At 42.7% G+C, this 17,675-nt stretch overlaps 1 protein-coding gene across 4 annotated transcripts in view; it reads right to left on the reverse strand.

The window, feature by feature from the left end:
• The window catches only part of ORC5 (origin recognition complex subunit 5), a 41,634-nt gene that overhangs the window by 14,293 nt on the left and 9,666 nt on the right, over positions 1 to 17,675 (reverse strand). For 3 of the 4 annotated variants that reach the window (XM_085890392.1, XM_085890390.1, XM_085890393.1), the window contains exons 2-10: positions 16,479 to 16,571; positions 15,015 to 15,215; positions 14,594 to 14,704; positions 14,189 to 14,300; positions 5,909 to 6,039; positions 5,170 to 5,218; positions 4,936 to 5,026; positions 4,779 to 4,828; positions 4,297 to 4,409 (exon numbers count right to left, since the gene is read on the reverse strand). In XM_085890392.1, coding sequence (XP_085746518.1) covers positions 4,297 to 4,409; positions 4,779 to 4,828; positions 4,936 to 5,026; positions 5,170 to 5,218; positions 5,909 to 6,039; positions 14,189 to 14,300; positions 14,594 to 14,704; positions 15,015 to 15,215; positions 16,479 to 16,571 — 951 coding nt within the window. The remainder of the gene's footprint in view (positions 1 to 4,296; positions 4,410 to 4,778; positions 4,829 to 4,935; positions 5,027 to 5,169; positions 5,219 to 5,908; positions 6,040 to 14,188; positions 14,301 to 14,593; positions 14,705 to 15,014; positions 15,216 to 16,478; positions 16,572 to 17,675) is intronic. The other variant, XM_085890391.1, reaches the window with a different exon arrangement.

The following is a 17,675-nucleotide window of genomic DNA, read 5'->3' on the forward strand; positions in this document are numbered from 1 at the left end:
ACATCTTGGAACTGGTGTACGGTGAATATGCTGTAGTTCATATGATGTCCGGAAAATCTGTTCAGAAGGCATTCCGAGGCCATCTACTGGTGAGCAAGTGTCTACATCGAATTATTGTGGCATCTGTAGTGGAGGAAAATCCTGAGTTCATGCTCCAAGTAGAAGAAATTGAGAAAATGTATTCGTACTTGCTAACAGGTGACATCTCTCTTGAAAGTCTTGAAGAATCAGCTGCAATTGTGAAGATCACTGATGAACTTGAAAAAAAGAAATCTGAACTTGCTGCACAATCCAAAACGAGTAAGCTGTGGCTGGGTTATCAGAAAATGCTCCATACTGCTCAGGCAATGATCAAGGCAGATCGCACTGGGTCTTGGAAGGATCACTTGCAAGCTGTTGCTGATGCCTTGCCAATATTTGCAGCAGCTGGACACTACAACTACCAGAAGTCCGCATATCTCTACATACAAGAAATGAGTGAACTGGAGAGCAAACACCCAGATGTGTATGAGACGTTTCAAAATGGCTTCCATGTGATCCGGAGAACAAACCAGTTTTGGGCAGGCCTCAGCTGTGATCTAGTCATCGAACAAACACTCATGAGATCACTAAAGAGCACCGGTGGTTTGACTCATGGCAGTAAGATGACAGAGGAACACCTCGCATTGTGGACAATGTCAGGCCCCATAACATCTGAGGTCAACGTCGCCATGCAGGACTTCAATGATCTCACATACGCAACAAGCGAACAGCATAAAGAAGCAGCTGGTGCCAGAATTGAAAGACATGCATTCGACCTCTTGAAGATAAGCACAAAGTTGAATGCATTTTCACCTTTCTCCTCTGATCCTACATTGAGAAATATCATAAATGGTATCGTGGCAAGCGAAGACATTAACGTGCATGAATATGAAGCTGTTGGGAACAAAATCATCGAGAGAATGATTGGACAACCTGTGTTTTCCTTCTCCATCAAGAGGACAGAGAAAGCAAAGACCCTGGGAAATTATAATGCTCTCCAGATTGCTCCTCACAGAACCATCGACTCCAGTGTGCTATTCCAGCGATTCCTGGTGGTATCCCAGATAGGTGATTTGTCACTTGAGGATGTGATAAGTTTTGAGCTCAGTCCATACCCTCCATCCCTCTTTGAGGACAACAAGATCTTGAGGAAGGCCGACAAACCTCAACTCGCTCAAGCCGTCAATGGCCACTGTACCAAGGCACTGGCATGTGAAGGAGTACCTGACACCACACCTTCAGCACACCTTAAGACTGAAAGGTATGTTCTTGATGGTGGATCCTTGCTGCACAAGCTCAAGTGGAAGAAGGGAGATACATATGGCAAAATAGCCAGAGCATATGCGAACTTCACATCAAAACACTATGGGACAGCAACTGTTGTCTTTGATGGCTATGGTGCAGGCCCTTCGATAAAGGATAACACTCAGCAGAGATGGGGACAAGCCAACAGCTATCCGACTGTGAACTTCACAGGAGAAACTGAATTTGACGTTAAAAGAGATGAATTCCTATGTGCCGGCAGTAACAAGCAACAGCTGATCACCTTAATATGTGATCAGCTGAAGAAAGTGGGCTGCACAGTTATTCAGGCAGAAGGGGACGCTGATGTGGACATTGCCAAGACAGCCGTAAACAGCACAATTCTGCATTCCACCACACTAATCGGAGAGGACACAGATTTGTTGATGCTTTTGCTCCATTACTGTATACCAGATGGAAAACCACTATATTTCAGATCAGACAACCAGTCAAGAAGCAATCTGAAAGTATATGACATCATTCGGATGAAGCATTTTCTTGGGAATAAGTTGTGCACTCAACTATTATTCCTGCACACCTTCACAGGATGTGATTCAACATCTCGTGTGTATGGCATTGGGAAAAAAAATCAGTCTTTCAGAAACTTGTGGAAGATGATGAAGGCCTCCAGTTGTGTGTTGATACATTCACTTTGAGGGGCGTCAGCCACGCTGAAATAAAGAAACTTGGCAGCCAAGCGATGGCCGTTATATTTGGTGGGGAGAGCACAAGTTCTCTGGCAGCCATGCGTTACAAGATATTCACAAAGAAGGTCACTGCTGCTAAGTCTTTCGTTACACCTGAACGTCTACCCCCAACGGAATCTGCCACCAAGTTTCATTGTCTCCGAGTGTACTATCAGGTCATGGTTTGGATAGGGATGGAGGGTGACCTCGATCCTCTGGACAGGGGCTGGGGACTTGAAGACAATCGATTTGTACCTATCATGACTGCCATGAATGCTGCACCAGACACTCTTCTGAAGATGATACACTGCAACTGCACCACAGCTTGTGACACACCCCGTTGCAGCTGCAGAAAGAATGGGCTTCCGTGTACGTCTGCATGTGGATCATGCCAAGTGACGTTTTGTGACAATCCACTAAATCAAGCCTCTGAGGAACTAGAGGACAGTGATGAGGACTGAAATTGTAACCTAAACTGCCATTATGTAATGTTCACAAATAAATGTTTCAGTGGCACCAGGTGTTCAGTGATTTTGGTTCAGATGGAAAATTTATTGATTTTTGCACTCTTGAATTTTGCTGCCATCTTGGATTTCATGTTAAATACTGATCAGATCTAAATTTTATTGACACCAGTGGATTGCTGATCCATTATAACCATGGACCAGAACCAACAATTATGTTTTTATCACAATTATTGAAGAAGTTATCGCTGTTTTAGTTATTTCAAGGCCTTGTGGCGGCCATCTTGAAAGTGACTGTTTTAACCCATTTCCGGATGTCAGATTTTGGTGGACTTTATTTTCTGTTGATCAGTATATCCAGTAGGAATGAAAACCACTGAAAAACATTTTGTTGCAATTTGTTGTGGGTCAGGTGGCATTTTGACCCGACTACTTCCTTGTCAGCTGTTCGAAGCTGAGGACACATGACGTCATCAGATTAAGGGTTACGCTGATTGGCCAGAAGTCAGTCATTTACGAGCAAACTTCTCCATACTTTTATTGCAATATATATTTTATAAAATGACATTATAAAAAAACAAAGAATGGATTTCCGAGGTTTTTCAGCACATGACTATGGTGTAGACACAAGATAATATGCCTGGAGCATTCCTTTAACAACATTGCATAAAGAGCTGTATCTATCAAGAAGTGTCCATTGACTGCCCCTCTATACATATCTCCAATCAGCAGGTATCCAACTGCATTTGAAGCACAAATGGTTTCGAGGAGTTCAGAGAAGTCTGAAAAACCCATAAGGTGGCCTATCGATCCCAGAAAGCTCAATTCTATGTGCAAACCTCCTAGTCTCAACAAGATGGACTTCAGGTTACTGTTCGTCAGTTCATTGGAGATGATCGACAGGACTTTCCAAAAAAAAAGGTGGCTGGTCAAATGTGAGAACTGCCTCCGATCCATAGCACTTTGCTTGGGTACAGAGAAACTTCATTGTGGAGTATGTACAGCTCATGTCATGAGGATTCATCATTGGCAGGAAACTGATGGATGATTGTCCAGGATGGGAACACTGCTGTACCATCTGCATCAACCCCGACCACCCTGGTGTTGGTGATCAAATGTTCCATGAGACTTTTGACAGGAGATCAAGCTTCCATGTTGGATCTTCTATTATAGGCAGGTCCAACTTCTCAAGAGTGAGCACTGACATGCAGTAGTTGTGCTGTGGTTTGTAGAAATGAATATTAATCTTGCCAAGTGCAATTAGGTCCTCAGATGTTGCAGATACCTTGAAAACTGGCCTCTAGCTTTCATCATATTGACGCTGTCGTCGTAACGTTCTCAAGGTCAGTATGAAGTTACTTCCCTTTGGAACTATGGTGTCCCGTATGTGGCATAAAAATCTGGAAATTATGTATTTAAAATTGATAGATTTTAGGTCTTTCATTTTTTCTAATTTCTACACCCTCGATTTTTCCAGACTTTTGATATATTATGTAGGGTTTTCAGCAATACCCCTCTGCACGTTACACAGTAAATAAATTATTTTGCAATTTGTTTGAGGTTAAAACATAGATTGACTGGACCAATAGTTTTACACAATGGCGGTCTTGCCTTCGAGGGAGACCAGGAGCCATATTACTTCTGGAGACCTTGCATGCTGCTACCATCAAAGAAAATAAAATATTTCGGTAAAGGCTTACATGCAACAAGCTTAGTTAGTTTGAAACGTTTGGGTTATGGTGTGTAAATCATATTAGAACTTGTGGCTACTCAGTGAAGTAATTGGCCAACCATATTCATATTATTGGAGTGAATGTAAACACCTTGAGGAAGAAGCGGGAATCAGTACGTGCTGGATTGTATGCTGCCAAGTAAGCAGCAATGAGCAAGAACTTCGAGTAGAACGGAAGTTCCAAACAAACCGGAGCAGAAAAATCTGAGGACAAAAAAAACAAACAAAAATAAAATGAAATTCAGTACAGTGAGAAAATGTGGCAAGAAATAAATAAAACTCATTGGGAATGCCTCAAGATGGCTCAACATTTTTGTTTGCTTTCCTTCAGAGTCAACTGCATTAGATGAGTTTGGATCTAATTAACTGTTTTTCCCCCATAGCAATCCTGCTTCCTTGTTTGAAGGAAACATTTTGTCTGCTTAATCAACTCAGTCAACTCAGTGAGGTGAAAATGACCCAATAACAACCCTTTACCAAGCTATATGACAACCAATTGATCATGTACCTCGTAGCAGGAAATTTCCCAAAATAAAAGAAACATTATAAACGAATCAGGAAACTGCTCCGCACCTTTAATCGGCATTGTGCAGCCTTCCTTTTGCCATTTCTCCCACTGTAAACTGCCGGAGAATACAAGCACGCCAGGCCTTACACAATTGTTACCATGGCAACAGCAGGATTGTATCATCTCAAATCCACCTTCATGCGTGTCACGTTCAACCCTCACCTGGAAACCTCTTGGAGATAGATGGTCTTCATGGCTTTCTTCAGATGGGGTTCAATGTTCCTCCAAAGTTTGTTGGATTCATCTTCCCTGACTCGAGTTTGAAATGCAAAAAACACTGTAAACCGAGCCTTGCTTGACGACCCAGTGAGGGAAATGAAGCATGTGCTTTTCAAAATGTATTTAAGCCCCAAAGGGCAAGTTTAACAACTATACTAATCCAAATTTTTTACTTACTTTGACCTTTTTCTATCGGTTCACAATACTTGGAAAAGTTCAGTGCAGCCTGTGGGATGCAGAACCAAAAAAAGCCTCACTTTTATGTGACATGGGTGGTAGGGAAAAAAATAAACACTGAATTGTATACAAGGTAAGTCAAAGAAATACACAATAAAACAGAAATGTGCAATAATCTTTGCTGCAAAGCAGATATGACGATCAAGGTTTTCCTGTATTTTTGCACACACCATTATTAAACAAGAACACCAAAGAGTTGGTCAATCTTGTGTATCACATTGACCAGCATTCCTCACTCAAGCTCTGTATAATCATAATGGCTGTGGAATAGTCTCTAATGAGATCATGAGCGGAGGTTACCCTTTCTGGCCGTATACATACAAAGTCTAAGCTCATGGAAGAGTGAGGAGACAGAGGGTAGAAGGTAACACACATTCAATGGAACAAAACGCAGATGCAGTAAGGAGTGGAAGCAAAGTGGAAAGTACAATTAGTGAGCCTAACTGCAAACAGGAAGTGATTAATAGAGAAGTGTTAATTGGCTACACCTGCCATCGTAGGTGACAACAGTGATTGATATTGGAATTGATGGTTTTTCCAAGTGTTTAACATTTCCAACGGTTTTACGACAAAAAGGCAAAATAAATGAATCAACTACATTTTAGACAACATCAAATTCCACCAACAATTTATTGATAAGCACAGTGCTCTGACGGCCCCAAGTGAGGTGCACACTGACCAGGTGTTGGAGCTCTCGTAAGTCTCGGGAGACGGGCAAGAACACAGACAGCAAGATGCTCACAAAGTTGGCGTAGAACTTCGACGAGTATGAGTTGGGAAAGTCTTTGGTTAAAATCACCTGCAGCTCAGCTGGCAAACACAGCATAGCCAATCAGAATGCATTCCATTGGTCATGGTGCAAGAGATTGCTTGAATTAACGCACTCGTCGATATTGCTTACTTTTTTTAATTTATATTTTAAAAACAAACAAAAGAAACAACAAATGGTTACTTGCATTCCTTGCGCAAATTAATCAAAAAAAAATCAAGTATGATGCTGTTTGCCAACATTTGCGTGTTATGTGTTCGGTAGTTTCCATGAGCACAGAGCACATGATGCTTGATGCCATGTTAATTTCCTATATACTGTGTTGATTTGCCAGTTATTACCTCCACTAGCGAAGGTGGACGGAGGGTATGTTTTCACTCCTGTTTGTCTGTCTGTCTGTGCAAGATATCGCAAAAAGCTATTAACGGATGTGGACGAAACTTGGTGGACAGGGTAGTTATTTTTTATTTATTCGTGTGAAGCCTGTGGCTACTTGGTTGCGTCATTTTATTGGGGCGAGGCTTGGCCGCTGATGCAATGCACTGGTTACCAACACGCTGGTACTCATTTTGCCAACCCCAGAAGTATGGCAGGCTGAGTCAACCCACCTGGTTGCAGACATTGCAGACAGATTCGGATGAAACTGGGTGGATGAGTTGGGTAGGTGACAAGAACAAGTTCATTCGATTTTGGTTCAGGTCCGGATGCAGATCCGGCCTATCAGTGGGCTACAATATGCAAACCGTTCAGCCTGGTGGAGATATGCACTCGACCAAGTGCTGTTCTGGTTTCACAATGCACTTGTGCTGCAAGAAATATATTCATACGTTTATGGGTAAAGGGGCAATAGTTATATCAAGACTGCAGACACTGTGGCCCGAATTTACCAAAGGAGTTAAATGAGCATCTTGCTAAAGCCACTGTCACACCTTGATGATTTAGCCAGCGTATGCCGATTTATGAAAAATTTGTCTAAAACGCTGGCAAACGTCGAATACGTTTGTATACGTTAAGAGCACGCTGAAAAACACTGCCATACGTCATAGTACGCTGGCTTTAAACGTTGTACTTTTGGGTTGTCCTCAAATTTTTGCATGCTTGAAATTTTACGACGTATGCCGGCGTATGACTCGCATGTTCCGCTATGCTGGCCATAAGTTGTAGACATGTTATGCGATCGTTGACACACGTCGACACATGTTACTTGTAAGTTACTCATAAGTCGAAACACGTTGAGGTAATGTTTAGCATACTCGAAACTTATTTCTAACCTATGAGTAACGTTTTGTAAGCACGCTACACGAACGTTGTTCACACTTCGCAACACGTTACTTGAAAGTTCCTCATACGTCGAAACACGTCAAAGTAATGTTTAGGGTACCCGTGACTTATTTATAACCTATGAGTAACGTGCTTGGGAATTATTTGTAAAGCATGTTCTATGCACAAATACGTATGTAGACGTATTTGACATCTTTAGAACGACCACAGAACTTACTGAACGCGTTTCTAACTTACAGATACCGTATAATGGCGTATTGGCAGCGATTAGGGGAATTGGTATATAAAAAGGGGCTTCGCAGGAGGAACCCGTCTGTTTTTTTTAGACTTCGTGGTGAGTACATGTCCATGTCATTCCGAGAGATGGAGGATACGGCAAGGCCGAGACGACAATACCTACCTGTCCTCGAACATCAACATGACCTCATCGAGTTGACACTGCACCAGTTGCGTGCCAATAGAGCCGGGAGAAGAAGACGTGAACGGAGGAGAAGGAACTGGGTCAGACCATGGATCGGGAGGCGACGCCATTACGGCATATATGACCAGCTCATGGTGGAACTCCGGAACGAGGACCATGCATCCTTCATCAACTTCCTGCGAATGCCCCCAGCGATGTTCGACGAGCTGCTAGCCAGAGTGGGTCCAAGGATAACCAAGCAGTACACCTTCTACAGGGATCCGCTTGAGCCTGGCATGAGGCTGGCACTGAGCCTGCTGCTGTTGGTGCCGTGACTGCAGTGCTGTGGAAGCGATTTAACTCGTTCAATGGAAACGATTTCAATTGCCGAGCACCAGCGTCCAAAAACAATAGGCGAGCGACAGGCATTTATTAAAAGTGAAGTTGCAGCCTATGAATAGAAAACCTCACATAATCGTCGACGATACGCTGCCACGTGATGCATACGTTAGACTATTGTTGGGCATAGGTTGTGGACGCCGAAAACACGCTAAGCAATCGTTGGTATAACTTATCTACAAGTTATCGAAGCGTTCTGTGTTCATTACTAGTACATTATGCATTTCTCCAAGTCGTTTTGAATACTTTAAAAACTGAAGCAAAAAAATAGTTCAACGTGGGAATGAGAAAAAAAAAATTAGCCGAAGAGAACATCGAACAATGGTGCAAAGTAGTCTTCTATTCGTGGACGCAACGAGGATCCATCATCACCCACACCCTCCCCATCACGCTCACCTACTACTACTGACATTGACCGACTACTACTACCAATACTACTACCACTACTACTACTACTACTAACACGCTCACCTAATACTACTACTACTGATACCACTGACATTGACATCTACTCAACATGGAGTCTGGAACACTGACGGGTTCCTCTTGTGAAGCCCATTTGTATATACCGATTCCCCTAAACGCTGCCAAATCGCCATTATGCGGTAGATGTAAGTTAGAAACACGTTCAGTAAGTTCTGTGGTCGTCTGGAAGACGTCAATCAAATTCGTCTACATACGACAATGTGCGTTTGAGATATGTTACACATAGGTTCAAAGCACGCTACACAACATAGGTTCAAAGCACGTTACTCATAGGTTAAAAATTAAGTTTCGGGTATGCTAAACATTACCTCGACATGTTTCGACTTATGAGTACTAGTAACGTGTGTCCGACGTGTGTCAACGATCGCGGAGCGTGCCGAGAACTTATGCCAGCGTATGCGGAACTTGTGAGCCATACGTCGAGTACGTCGTAAAATTTTCAGCATGCTTGAAATTTCACGACGCACTAGACGTACCACGGAATATGACAGCGTACTTCATTGTTTTTCAGCGTGCTCCTAACGTATACACAACTTACCCATACCGTATTCGACGTGTGCCAGCGTTTTAGACACATTTTTCATAGGTCGGCATACGCTGGCTAAATCGTCAAGATGTGACGACGATGTTGACACTTCCAATTTTCAGGTCGTTATGATTTAAATCGGCGAGCGGCAGGTTTTTAACAGAGAACGCCACGAGTTCGTCGACGATACATGCAGCGCGCTATGCCTAAGTTAAACTATCGTTGGGCATAGGTTGTGAACGCCGACAACAGGCTAAGCATTTGTTGGTATAAGTTATCGAGAAGACAACGAAACATTCTGTGCCCGTTACTCATATGTTATGCATACGACCAACACGTTATGAATACGACCAAAACTATAAAAAAAAACTCAAAACTTCAGCATGCACTAACGTTTTACATACATTTTTATACGTTGCCATTGCTGGCTAAAACGTCAAGGTGTGACAGCGCCTTTACACACGCCTAACCCTTAAACGCTGTCAAAAACATTGTTGTACGCACCCAGATAATCACCCGTCTAATTACGAATGGAGATAAACAGCCATTTAGTTGTGTGCATCTAAACAGCCACTTAGCCTGTGAAACACTGCACATACAGTGGGGAGAACAAGTATTTGATACACTGCCGATTTTGCAGGTTTTCCCACTTACAAAGCACGTAGAGGTCTGTAATTTTTATCATAGGTACACTTCAACTGTGAAAGACGGAATCGAAAACAAAAATCCTGAAAATCACATTGTATGATTTTAAAATAATTAATTTGTATTTTATTGCATGAAATAAGTATTTGATACATCAGAAAAACAGAACTTAATATTTGGTACAGAAACCTTTGTTTGCAATTACAGAGATCAGACGTTTCCTGTAGTTCTTAACCAGGTTTGCACAGACTGCAGCAGGGATTTTGGCCCACTCCTCCATACAGATCTTCTCCAGATCCTTCAGGTTTTGGGGCTTTCGCTGGGAAAGAAAGACTTTCAGCTCCCTCCAAAGATTTTCTATTGGGTTCAGGTCTGGAGACTGGCTAGGCCACTCCAGGACCTTGAAATGCTTCTTACGGAGCCACTCCTTCGTTGCCCTGGCTGTATGTTTCGGGTCGTTGTCATGCTGGAAGACCCAGCCACGCCCCATCTTCAATGCTCTTGTTGAGGGAAGGAGGTTGTTGGCCAAGATCTCGCGATACATGGCCCCATCCATCCTCCCCTCAATACGGTGCAGTCGCCCTGTCCCCTTTGCAGAAAAGCATCCCCAAATAATGATGTTTCCACCTCCATGCTTCATGGTTGGGAGGGTGTTCTTGGGGTTGTACTCATCCTTCTTCTTCCTCCAAACACGGCGAGTGGAGTTTAAACCAAAAAGCTCTATTTTGGTCTCATCAGACCACATGACCTTCTCCCATTCCTCCTCTGGATCATCCAGATGGTCATTGGCAAACTTCAGACAGGCCTGGACATGCGCTGGCTTGAGCAGAGGGACCTTGCGTGCGCTGTAGGATTTTAATCCATGACGGCGTAGTGTGTTACTTATTGTTTTCTTTGATACTGTGGTTCCAGCTCTCTTCAGGTCATTGACCAGGTCCTGCTGTGTAGTTCTGGGCTGATCCCTCACCTTTCTCATGATCATTGAGGCTCCATGAGGTGAGATCTTGCATGGAGCCCCAGACCGAGGGAGATTGACTGTTATCTTGAACTTCTTCCATTTTCTAATAATTATGCCAACAGTTGTTGCCTTCTCACCAAGCTGCTTGCCTATTGTCCTGTAACCCATCCCAGCCTTGTGCACGTCTACAATTTTGTCCCTGATGTCCTTAGACAGCTCTCTGGTCTTGCCCATTGTGGAGAGGTTGGAGTCTGATTGATTGAGTTTGGACAACTGTCTTTTATGCAGATAACGAGTTCAAACAGGTGCAGTTAATACAGGTAATGAGTGGAGAATGGGAGGGTTTCTTAAAGACAAAACTAACAGGTCTGTGAGAGCCGGAATTCTTACTGGTTGGTAGGTGATCAAATACTTATTTCATGCAATAAAATGCAAATTAAATTATTTAAAAATCATACAATGTGATTTCAGGATTTTTGTTTTAGATTCCGTCTTTCACAGTTGAAGTGTACCTATGATAAAAATTACAGACCTCTACGTGCTTTGTAAGTGGGAAAACCTGCAAAATCGGCAGTGTATCAAATACTTGTTCTCCCCACTGTATTTCCAACATCCAATTGATATGATGCACTAGCACAGAATCGCAGCACCATGGTCAATTATTGGAGGCGATTCAGTGCATTGCTCCTCATCGGAGGTTGATACAGGTCATCTTACACTCGATTCAGTCGCCAACAAAATGATTCCTTCAAGAGTCTAATGCCGGACAAATTTGATATTGTCAAACTTCTTCATTGCATCTATCCTCAAAGATTCTCAATACACGTCGGCAAAATGTCCTATTGCTATCCTCTTGAGCCACTTCAAACATTCCTAATGCATTCATATTCAACGTCCCATGTAAACTACCAATTATAAGTGACTCGCAGAGTACCCGCACCCTACGGACAATCTTGTTCCAAGCATGCAACATGTTCTTCTGACGCACACTTTTATTTGGGTGGTGTATAGGCAACTGACAGCTCTGTATAGGTGAAAAAATAAATAACCCTGGTTACGTGCATGAAGCAAAAGCATACCTACTGCTTATAATTCAAAACGCTTCACATCATCGGAAAACGTGGGGACTGGAGTCGGGAATACTGTACTGTAAATGGTGGAGACTTGTAATAACCTCCCCAACTATAGGAGACGCTACACGATACACATTTACATCGAGAATTTGCGTTCACCTCCCCCCCCCCAACCCCAACCTCCCTCCCCCTCACTCCCCAAGACAACTGGCAAATATAAAAACATATATATATATATATATATATATATATATATATATATATATATATATATATATATATATATATATATATCAATTGAGGCCATGCTGATCCTATGTAGTAAGTCTGGATGGAATTGGCTCAGAACTGTAGGAGCAGTAGCGCGACAAACAAACAAACAGACACACAAACACCGGTCTGTGAATTATAGTAAGGATGCAATTCTTATACGTCCCTTTGCTATAGTTTTAACCTTAGTATTAAAGAGTAATTTTCTGCAGACTACTGTAATTAGAACTGTAATCACTTAAGTTAATGACAATTCTGACTGCAGTACATAACCACAATAGCATAACCTATAGTGATTCTAAAGTTAACTTAAAACTGCCAGGAAGTAAATGAAAGTACCCCTGTCGTTTTAACTATTCAATTTTTTTCTCATGCTTGCTTCAAAGGCTTTAAACGCACTGTTAAACATGCCCTCGCTGGCATATCAAAGTTTTGTTATTTAAATGCTTTTGATTAGGTTTTGATTGTGCATTAGATAATCACTCTTCAGCGATTGGCAACTAACTTTGAATGGGTGATCATCGCATGATTAGCGATTCTACATATGTCTAGCTCTTAAATGCCTTTCGGAAATTCGGCCCCATCTGTTTGTGCAGCTCAATAATTTCTTCCCTGTATTATGTGTTTAAGGTAAAGAGTCTGTTGGAGAGATGCGAGATTGTCCTTGTCGAGATAGCTTTCTTAATGGGTCCTGTCTATTGTTCTCCTCTGTAAAACCAGGTGGGACCATGCAGGCTAGGGGAAACACGTCATGTTAATTTCACCATCAGAGAGATAACCCTCAGCTCATGAGAGGCATGGATTTGTTCTTTGCTGAGGCTGGGATTGGTGAATGTTTTCAGGTTGGAGGCCTCAGAGTGGGGATTCTTGAGGGTCTCAGATTGGGATTGGTAGATTTAGCAGGGCTGGGAGAAACGAGGCCTCAGAACTACTATTGCTGGTACCCCTGGGGTCCGATTGGTGGAACACTTGGAGTTGGATTGGTAGAAGCCCCGGCGTCAAAGCCATGGGGGTGAAGACCCTTGTGAGCTGATTGCTGGTCCTTGAGAGGCAGAGTCTTGCAGTTTGCGGCAGGGAGAGGCAAAGTATATCCAGGCACAAACAGGAAACTATCTGGTTGCTGTCTGGCTCCCGCTCTTGCCCTGGTCGAGACAAGACAGCAACATCTGTGTCCTCCTGCTCCATTCTGCTCCAGCATCATATCCCAAGCGCTCTCCTCCAGCTTCGTGCACCAACTGCCTGCCTTCTTCTCTGCACTGCCCTGATCTTGTTTGAGTACTTGAGTGTTTGTGATGGCTAATGTGAAGATGGGTTATTGTCTTGTAATTTTGTCTTTCAGGATTTGTTCTTGTACCGTGTCCTGTGAAATAAATTATATATTTATATCTTAAGGAAAGGCTTGCCTTGAGTTGCCACCACTTTGGCACGCAAGCAATCAGATTAATTTTGAATACCCAGAGGATTAAACTTGTAGCAATCGTTCAACGCTGACTGGTGAGAAACAGTGCTAGCTCGGGCATCTTTCAGTCTACTGGGCTCTGAGCATGCGATGGTAACTTAGGTGCGTTGGCTTCCTGTCCGTAAAGGTTGCTGTCCACACAACAATACATCATAAGCCTTGGAACACTTAAAAATACATTTTTACAACTACTGCGAAATAGCTTTTCACATTTTGTGGTTTTAACATAAAAAGTGATGTGTGAACATACACACACAACAAAACAAAGTGAGTGACACTGCAGTGATGTGGCTTTTACAAACAGTTTTTGTTGCATCGTATTTTGCTCCAATAGACAAAAGGCAACTCGACGGTTCCTAGAACACCTTACCCCCCCGCAGTCTTGAGAAAAAGGACATGGGACTTCATTGGAAACAGTATATTGGAAGACGAAAAGGAAGAAGAATCTCAAAGCACCACCGCCCTGAGAGTGCAATTTGAAAATTTGATTGTTCGAGAGAGTGTACAATTTTGCTAAAGTAAAACTGGAGGTTCTTGGAAGTGCCAAACAAGGCGATTTGTGTTCTACGGTGTTAAAAATACAACATTCATTTGGGATTAAGCAGTTCCTCGATTGAAGACTCACAAAGAGAATAAATGAATTGCTTAAACCCGCTTTGTGCTACGCAAGAGGGGTAATTAGTACAAACAGACCTTTATTATATTGGGGAAAATGAAGCATCAGGGGTTCAATGCAGCCGGTGCCAGAGTAAAACGTCGCCCAGACAAGCTCACTGATGAGAACAGCAGCAACACGGCAATTTGTCTGGAATCCAGAGAAAGATACAAGTACAACATGCAACAAAGTTTTAGAATAGCAGTACAAGCATGGCCAACCAGTTTGGCTTTCCAATCTGAGCACTTGCCTCATGAGGCTTTGAACCATGGTTCAAACCAATCTCCGACATAGATTTGTCCATTTTCTCCAAAAGTCCGTGCCATTCAAAAATAAAAAAATAAAAAAATACATTGGTGCCCTCTCATGCACATACTAATGCAATACATGTACAAAACTCATATTTTGACATGACAAAAGACCATTGACAAGTGTGGTCATACCAGCTCTTGCAATCTTGTGAAAACTGCCAGGATCTTGAAGTCCAAATTCTTCAGATACTCTGCTTTGTCCAACACCTGTGATGCCGAGATGGACGTCAATGGATTGAACCGCTAAAAAGGCAATAAGAATTTTACCTTCTGGTCCACCTGTTTTTTACATTTGCAAGTATGGCAGAAACTTTGGGCCCACTCCCCCACGATGGCTCTGTTGTGTCCCTTCCCTGCCATATGCACACTCCTCCCAAATCTTCTTTCCCCAGTACTGTACTCCAAAATTGTCCAACCCGTCTTTCCGTCTCCTATCGTCATTCCTGATTTTCTTTTCTGTATTAAATTTTCAGGATTTAGTCACCCTCCACCCCTCCCACTTCCCACTCGAACCCCAATGCATTCTCATTAACAAAGGAATTAACAAACTCACGATGTAAACGTTACTTTCATGAAGTTGTAATTGCTGTAGCTTTTGGTGCAACATTCGAGAAAATTCGGAGAGGTTGTCGCAGCGTGGCAAGTTTTCAGTTGTGGATCCGTGTTCACCCAAGGAGGACATCGAGGCCAGAATGTGCTCAAAAAGCAGTCGTGGAGTAAAGCATTCCACACAATTCAGAAATACATGTGGGATCTGCATATAAAACACACACACACACACACACACACACACACACACACACACACACACACACACACACACACACACACACACACACACACACACACACACACACACACACACACACTTAATTTCAGTGTGATGTGAAGTGTCCGTATGGCTAAGATACACCAAATGAACAACACTGTAAGCACTACTGGAGCACAACACGTTAGAAAAGATGTGCCCCAAAAGAGGTGCCCAGGTTAAAAATATATATTGGAGGAACTTTTCACCAGTAGAATAAAGACCAAATGCTAGGGACATGTGGAGTATCCTAATTAGCTTGTTACTTGATATTACTAGTCTGGAGATGATAAAATCTATTTTCGAAACCTTCTTGTGAACGTCAGCGATTGGTGTTAGCTGACTTCCAAGCAGACAGGAGCAGCCAAAGAAGTGCAGGCTCAAACATGCAGAGTACAAGCAAAAGCAGCGAAGCAAGATTTGAGAACATGGGTAGTGATGTCATCAGGGCCCATCATAGATGCAGGGTTGAGGCTGGAGAGAACTTTGTCGGTATTAGGGAATGACTTTCTATCCTACCCAGCCTGCTCTGATTCAAACTATGGCCAAATGAATGGCAGGTAGAAGAAATAAATCATACCTGGTACCTGCATTTCTTACCTACTTGACTACAGCAGACTATTTGAACTGGTCCTCATGACCGAAGTTTCTTCAGTGGTGAGAAAACTTGTTAATAGTAAATTGTGATATCGTTGATCAAACTAACAAAGAGCCCTCTTTCACATGTGTACCATCATGTGAGGTATTAGAAGATGGGCCTCGAGTTACTCACGCTCATTTTGAAGCCATCTAACTTGGGTTCAAATCCCGACACAACTATAAACTGTCATCCCGGTGTTTCACAGGCAGGGTGATTCATCAATGTGTGTGCCGTCTCTTAGATGGATGTTAAACTGGGCATCATATCTGCCGGTATTAGTTGGTGGATGATAAAGATCCTACGGTGTCTTTTTTGTGGAGTAGGGAAGACTTCCCGAGTGTGAGTAGCGACCCGACCAGGATTGTCGCCTGGTAACTGTTTTGGCTCTGCATAGGGCATCAGCATAGGGCCTGGTACATGATGACGGCGACAACGACAACGACGACGCCGATTGGACAATGTTATCTATGTTGCATCAGCAACATAACAGCGCGAATTTCTATACTGCCCTGTGTGTTCTGATTGAAACGATGGCCAAATAAATGGCGAACAGCAGAAATATGGTGCACCTGCAATGCTTGCAGAATCGCCAAAGTGACGGTTGTTTTCCCGGTTGCTGGATGTCCATAGATGAATAAGGAGTGAAAGCAACAATGATTTGCCTGCAATATGAGAAAGTGAGAGTCTCATGAGTGCAACAAAATGCGGTCTTGGTTAATTTCTGACCCAATCAGCATAAAAACAAAGATGAGTCAAAACCAAGGAAGGAAAAGAAAGATAAACAAGAGAGGAAGTTACCCTTAAGGAAGGATGCTTATGTGGAGATACGAACTGTAGACACATGCATACTCCTATGTCAGCTTGCTGTCAACCTTTTGCAAGTCCAGTATTTATTAACAATTTAAGGTAATTGGTGAAGGAATTCATCAAAACGACAAAATGTCTCCACACAACCGTATGGAAGATGTGTGAACTTTGTCATCCAATCACAGGGCAAACTGGAGAGTTTAGAACACATTACCTCACGCTATCTTAAGAAACAAGCACATGGGTTGAGCCTATGAGCTGCAAATTTCATTGGTCGAGATGATGTAAAATTCCAGTTTTTGATTTTTGTCCAAGTGTTGTTAAAGGCCCGGTCACACATTGACGTTTTAGCCAACGTATGCCGATTTTTGAATTTTTTTTCTAAAACGCTGGCACACGTTGAATACGTTATGGGTAAGTTTTGATAACATTGAGAGCACGCTGAAAAACACTGCCATACGTCGTTGTACGTTGGCTTTAAACGTTGTACTTTTTGGTTGTCCTCAAATTTTTTCATGCTTGAAATTTCACGACGTATGCCGGCGTATGACTCACACGTTCCGCTACGCTGGCCACAAGTTGTATGCACGGTCTGCGATCGTTGACAGACGTCAGCACATGCTACTTGTAAGTTAATCATAAGTTGAGACACGCCGAGGTAATGTTTAGCGTACCCGAAACTTATTTCTAACCTATGATTAACGTGTTGTTGGCACGTTACGCGATCGTTGCCACACATCGACAGACGTTACTTTTAAGTTACTCATAGGCTGAAAGACGTCGGTATAATGGATCGTCCTTGCGTCAGCGTCCACGGCCACGGCCAGGACACTTATTTGCAGCATTCTTCAAACTTTTCTTCGGCATGACGAGGATGTTCACACTTCGATGTCGAGCTTGGCTATGATTCCAATTGTCCATCGGCAGCGTCTATTTAAAATAGTCGAGTTTGAGCGTTT

Source organism: Eptatretus burgeri, chromosome 7 (assembly GCF_056783735.1).
Source record: "Eptatretus burgeri isolate ZD-2024b chromosome 7, Ebu_testis_v1, whole genome shotgun sequence".
NCBI lineage: Eukaryota > Metazoa > Chordata > Myxini > Myxiniformes > Myxinidae > Eptatretus > Eptatretus burgeri.